The sequence below is a fragment of the Mustela nivalis genome (assembly GCF_964662115.1).
Source record: "Mustela nivalis genome assembly, chromosome: 20".
Lineage (NCBI taxonomy): Eukaryota > Metazoa > Chordata > Mammalia > Carnivora > Mustelidae > Mustela > Mustela nivalis.
Genome location: NC_139039.1, coordinates 14,130,619 through 14,136,618, shown reverse-complemented (window position 1 = coordinate 14,136,618; position 6,000 = coordinate 14,130,619). Strand labels below are relative to the sequence as shown.

Sequence of the window (6,000 nt, the reverse complement as noted above, 5' to 3'; positions counted from 1 at the left end):
GCTCTCGCCCAGCCGCTCGCTCGCAGCCTCAGCAGCCGCCGCAGCATCACTTCACACAAAGGACTGTTACCCGCTGAGCAGCTCCTCCACCTCCACGTCCTCCTCCTGTGACAGCAGCCCCGACAGCAGGGCTCGGGCGCGGCGGCGGCGGCGGCGCCGGGAGGACCTGTCACTCCCAGCAACCGAAGCGGTGGCAGCGGCTTTTTTTTTTTTTTCTTTAATATTTTGCTTTAATTTTCCCCCCTTATACCTCTTCGCCTTTCTGTGGTTCCACCCACCTCTTCCCTCCCTCCTCCTCCTCTTCTTCCTCCTCCCATAAACAACTCTCCCCCACCCCCCCCAATAAATAAATAAAAGGAGGAGGGTAGGGGGGAGGAGGAGTGGTGTAGGGGGGAGGAGAAGAGGAAAAGGGAGGCAGCGCGAGAGAGCGAGGCAGAGTCCGAACCGACAGCCAGGAGCCCGCACGCACCTCGCACCATGAGATGGCGACGCTCCCCGCGCCGCTCCGGGAGTGCCGGCCCCCGGGCCCCGCGCCCCGGCCCCGCCGCCCGCTCGCCGCCGCCGCTGCTGCCGCTGCTGCTGCTGTGGACCGCGGCCCTGGCGCCGGGGGCGGCCGCCGGCGACAAAGCGGCTCCCGCGGGGGCCTCGGTGTGCTACTCGTCCCCGCCCAGCGTGGGCTCGGTGCAGGAGCTGGCTCAGCGCGCCGCGGTGGTGATCGAGGGAAAGGTGCACCCGCCGCGGCGGCAGCAGGGGGCACTCGACAGGAAGGCGGCGGCGGGCGAGACAGGGGCGTGGGGAGGCGAGCGCGAGCCGCCAGCCGCCGGCCCGGGAGCGCTGGGGCCGCCCGCCCCGGACCCGCTGCCCACCGCCAACGGGACCGTGCCCTCCTGGCCCAGCGCCCCGGCGCCCAGCGCGGGCGAGCCCGGAGACGAGGCGCCCTATCTGGTGAAGGTGCACCAGGTGTGGGCGGTGAAAGCCGGGGGCTTGAAGAAGGACTCGCTGCTCACCGTGCGCCTGGGGGCCTGGGGCCACCCGGCTTTCCCCTCCTGCGGGAGGCTCAAGGAGGACAGCAGGTACATCTTCTTCATGGAGCCCGACGCCAACAGCAGCAGCCGCGCGCCGGCCGCCTTCCGAGCCTCTTTCCCCCCTCTCGAGACGGGCCGGAACCTCAAGAAGGAGGTCAGCCGGGTGCTGTGCAAGCGGTGCGGTAAGTTCCTCGCCCCTCGGGGCGCGCTCCGGCCGGGCGGGGAGGTCGCGGGCCCGGTGCCGCGGGGCTCCGGGGGGCCCGACGGCTGCAGAGCAGACGCGGGCTGCGGAGTTGAGTTTTCGGGCTTGTGGACTCGAAGCGATTCTCAGAGAAGGTTTCGCGGATCGGATTCCACGGGCAGCGCCTTCTCCAGTTACCTGTTTCCTGGGCTTCGCCATTGGTGAGAGCCCAAGTTCGGTCCTCGGTTGGGGCGGCCTGAAACTTTTTCATCCCTTGGGGTTTCTTTCACCAAGTAGTCTGGAGATGGGCCGGCTGCATTCTTGGGAGTGCGTCGTTGAACTTGGTTTTGCTCGGGAGGCGCTGACTATGCGTGGGCCGCCGTGCGGGGGCTTTTCCCTTGAAGGAGGAAGGGTGAGTCCGACGGGATTTTCACGCCTTTCCTTCCCTTGGAGTCCCGAGTGTGGAGACGGTCAGGGGTCTGGGTCTGCGGGAGGCCTCGCGAGGAGATTCCTCTAGAAATGTGACGGAGTTTTTGGCCAACTCTGTGTCCCAACAGATAGGTGCCGTCTGTACCTCGTGAATAGGTACATGGGAGAAGTATGAAGTTGGGGCATTCATTTTTGGTGAAGTCATCTCGAGAATTTTTGTTTTCACAGTATTTTGGTTTGGAGTAGGTTTTGGCGCGTCCGTGAATCAGAGCAGATGAACGTAGTTGTAGTTACGGAGCTTCCCGTGTAGGCCCTGAAGGAGGATTTGGGAAGCTAGACCTTTCCTCATTTTACCCGTGGAAAGTATTCTTTCCCAGCCTCCTTAATGTGATCAGGTTTAAGAAATTAGCTGATTACATTTCTGAGGTAGCATTGCATTTACGGCATTCATAAAATAATTTCTAGGTTCGAACTGTCTATAATTTCCTGATTACCATACAATCACTAAAACATAGCAGGGTATCTTCACAAACTATAAATTAACATGATTACACATCACAAATTCTAACATGCACTGTAGCTTTTCCCTGTGTCTTTGTGTATCTGTCTTCTAGATGGTTGGGTTAATTGAATTTTTACAAAACTCAGCACCATGCCATGCTCCGTCTGCCTGTGATGCAAAGTGTGTCAGTTCTCTTAAATTCGAGTCTGATGATAGCCAGTTATTTAAATTTCTGGTTGGCATTCGCAGTGCTTCTATTCTGCAGTTAATTGATACCTAACGATTTGGTTTTAATGACAAGAAAGGGCATTGCTCATCCACCATTTCCCTATTTTAACAATGTACTTTGTGCGCCAGACCTGTTCAGATTGCACCACTCTGTGGACAGAAGCTGTTCTCAGACAGTGGTGCTGATGAAGGCTGAGTGACGTTGGGATTCCCCGGGTTTGGCTGATAGATGTCACTGTAAAACATGGGAAGAGCTCTGCTGGGAGCTGTCTTATTAGGGAACACAAAAGCTCAACACCATTGTACTGCAGCATATGTTACTCTGTTCTAGGTCCTGAAACAAAACCTTTGAAGCCATACCATTGTCCAATTTTCCCAATGCACTGTTATATGTAATTCAGAAAGGATTTTGCATTTACCCCAAATCATGAGTTGTGAATTGTGTACTATACATGGTGGTAATTGATACAAAAGGGATAGTAGTTGGCAATGACTCCTAGGTTTGGGGGTGTGTTACTGGATTTGCAATGGAGTTTTGTGTTTTGACTAGAAATAAATGTCAGACTTCAGGGGTAAAGTTCTTATAGGCATCCAGAGGATGTTGGGAAATGGAATATTCATTCTGTGGGGAGAAATACTATTATGTTTTTGTGCTTTTAAGGGGAAAACCTTCAGGAGGATAGTTTTGCCCTTTTGTTTGCGAAAAGAAATACATAGAAAACTGGCATGCTAAGCAAAGCAGGTTCCCCCCCCCCCCCAATGAACTGGAATTCTCCCTGCATATAATTGAGTAGATTAAGAAATCATGAAGTTACTGCTCCAGGTTTGTGTAATGATTGTGCATGTTTGGTGGTGTAAGTTTTTGTTACTTCAAGGTAGAATATTGAGTGAAACCTCAAAGGTGAGGACTGATGGAAATCATGCTGAAAGTTCCTCTTGCATTTTTATGAACGTAGTAGTTATTATACTGTTGTGGGATAAAACTAAGGAGTATGGGCTGTTTTGCTTGATATAATATAAACTCGGTAAACCCATTTTGGAATATTGGGTTTAAAAGTGTGCACGTGAGAATGTGAAAAGTTGTGGAATCTCCCAGTTGGGTGGTTTCTGTTAACAATGTCATTCACAGCCTCCCAGGCAAAGGAACATAAATTGGAGAAGATACAGAGAGAACAGGGGCTGATTTGTCCTAGTTGAGCTGGCCCTGTGCGCTGCTGGTGAGATTTCAGGGAGAGTGATGGAGGGGACCGTTCTTATCTAAGGACATGAAGCTGCCTTGGGGGTGTGACCGTTGTGTTCCTGCCTGAACCATGATGCCAGGCTGGAGAGGGAATATAGCAAAGTCATTTTGCGATATCATACCCTGGGGAACAGTTTCCAGCTCTGATGCGTTCAGCTGCAGTGTGTTGTCTCCTACAAGTTGCTTACTAGTGTAGAAACTACACATGCAACAGATTAGCTTTAGGGTTGAGCTAACAGAAGGCTTCCCTGAGTTTTTTTCCCCTCTTTTTTTTATTTTATAACCCCATCCAAGATAAACTCTGAGCAGTGTCTGTATAAAAAGTTCTGTCCTGAAAAATGATCTTTTGAAACAAACTGTTTAGTGTATTTTAGAAGAAAACACAGAATTTCATAGCTCGTTTGCTTTATATTTGAAGTTTGTATAAATTACATATACTTCTTGTAGTTATTTAAATGCTTCCTGGTCTTTGCTTTTTCTCTTGCTCACTGAACAAGCTAAGAAATATTTTTAGGTTTTTATTAATTGGAATGCAAACTAAATTGCTGTTCAATTAAATTTCTGTTATTCAAACAAATCATTGGTTCATGCACTATGAATTTACTTTTCAAAGCATTGCAGTTATACTAGGCAGAAAATCCTTTCTAAAATGGAGTAAAAGTACTGGTGTTGAACAACCTCTATAATTGCGCCATGAAGATTTGTACATTGTCGTCTTTCAAGCCAAAGTAAATATTCAGTATATCTTGTAATACTAGAATGTATTGATAACATAAGCATATCAAATATTTATGATAAATGGCATTTACCTTTTTTAATATCCTCAATAACTATTTAATAAAGTGAGCTGACCTTATGGTGTTATGAAAATGACAAATGCTGCAGGGATTTTTCAGCCAGCAATGAAAAAAATAATTCTTAATAAAAGCTATATTAAGTAAGTAGCAATAGGAACAGATACAGCTTGGCTGCTTTTGTTTCATAAATACACATGTAAATTTAATTTCCCAAGTGTTTGTGACTGCTCTCTTTAAACTATAAATCTTAAAAAATCTGTACTCAAAACACTTCTTTCTGTTGAAAGAAACTGTATATGTACTTATTTCTATTTATGATAAAAAAGGAATACAAGATCACTCATTTGGAAAAACAAGTTCTTGAAATAAAAATGTTTTAAAAGGGGAATTTAAATATCTGAAGTGGAATATTTTATAAGCACGAGAGGATAGTTCTGATTAGTTGTGGGAGATCTGTAAATCCTCCGAATCTAGGAGAAGTTTTACCATGTATCCTAATGTATTAGGTAAGACGGGGAAGCTTAAACAGCACCAAGGGGCAAAACAATGAGCTGTCCTTCTGCTGGCCTGTGTATTTATAGCAAATGAGAGCAAAAGACGTGATTGGTCAGGTTACTGCCTTCGTCAAATGTAATCTATTCATTGTTCAGGGAATCTCCTTTTCTTTGAAGCCCATTTTCCTATTTTTTTTCTTAATTATAAACATCACTTTTTTAAAAAAAAATATTTTTAAATATCAGTGACAATTTATGAACTGGCCCTATGTCCAAAGACCTTGAAACTCTCACTTTCCCTTAGTACTTCATAATACTTAGGTTCTTGGTTTGGTTGGTTTTGATATGCTTAAATAATCCGAAAAGCTTCTCTTTACAGATCGGTCTTACTGAAAGAGTATTTTGATTGGCCTTATAGCAATAAATGATAATTGTGAAAACAAAAAGCATGATGAAAAACAATAGTAGGAATTCATTGACCATTACATTCATTAAAAGTAAATAATGAAAAAATATATGATGAAAACTAAAGGTAAAAAATTAGGGTTCCTATGACTTATACAATTTGTTGCCAAAAACAATAGCCTAACATGCCTTAGTCAAAGTTTTCATGAGGAAGTGATAACTTCTTTGTATGTTTCTTATTTTTAAATATCAGAAATGACTTTTGTGGACAGTTTTCCATCCATATGAGAATGTTCTAACTTTGCGCTCACTTCGGCAGCACCTATCTAAGAATGTTCTAACTTTGTGCATGCACATGTTACTCTATGCTCTGATGTTAATAAAACTTAAGTTAAAATTAAAGTAACATCATGAAAGATCATATGACCTAGCTTCCCCAAATATGGGTCACTTCGTAACATATAACAAGTGATGAGTGATACATTCTGCCGTACTTTTAAAACCAAAGCCGAATGATTTGAGAATTTACAGAATACAGACTTAAGGCTTACTGGCTTGAGGTAAATACTAATTGAGAGGCTGCGTTTTCATATTGCTTAGTGCCGTGATGTGCTTGAGGCAAGCCTTTAAACAGGAGGCAAGCCTAGCTCTCTGTCCCCAAATGATCCATACAGGTTGAAGTAGAGAAAATAAGAGAAA

General features: G+C 45.8%; 1 protein-coding gene across 4 annotated transcripts in view; it reads left to right on the top strand.

Annotated features, from left to right (window-relative positions):
- Positions 1-602: 602 nt before the first annotated feature.
- Positions 603-6,000, top strand: part of NRG1 (neuregulin 1) — a gene marked incomplete at its 3' end in the record, with an annotated part of 1,102,492 nt that continues 1,097,094 nt past the window's right edge. For 3 of the 4 annotated variants that reach the window (XM_082715100.1, XM_082715097.1, XM_082715092.1), the window contains exon 1: positions 1,002-1,207. In XM_082715100.1, coding sequence (XP_082571226.1) covers positions 1,087-1,207 — 121 coding nt within the window. In that variant the 5' untranslated portion in view covers positions 1,002-1,086. Of the gene's footprint in view, positions 1,208-6,000 lie in introns of all 4 variants that reach the window. The other variant, XM_082715101.1, reaches the window with a different exon arrangement.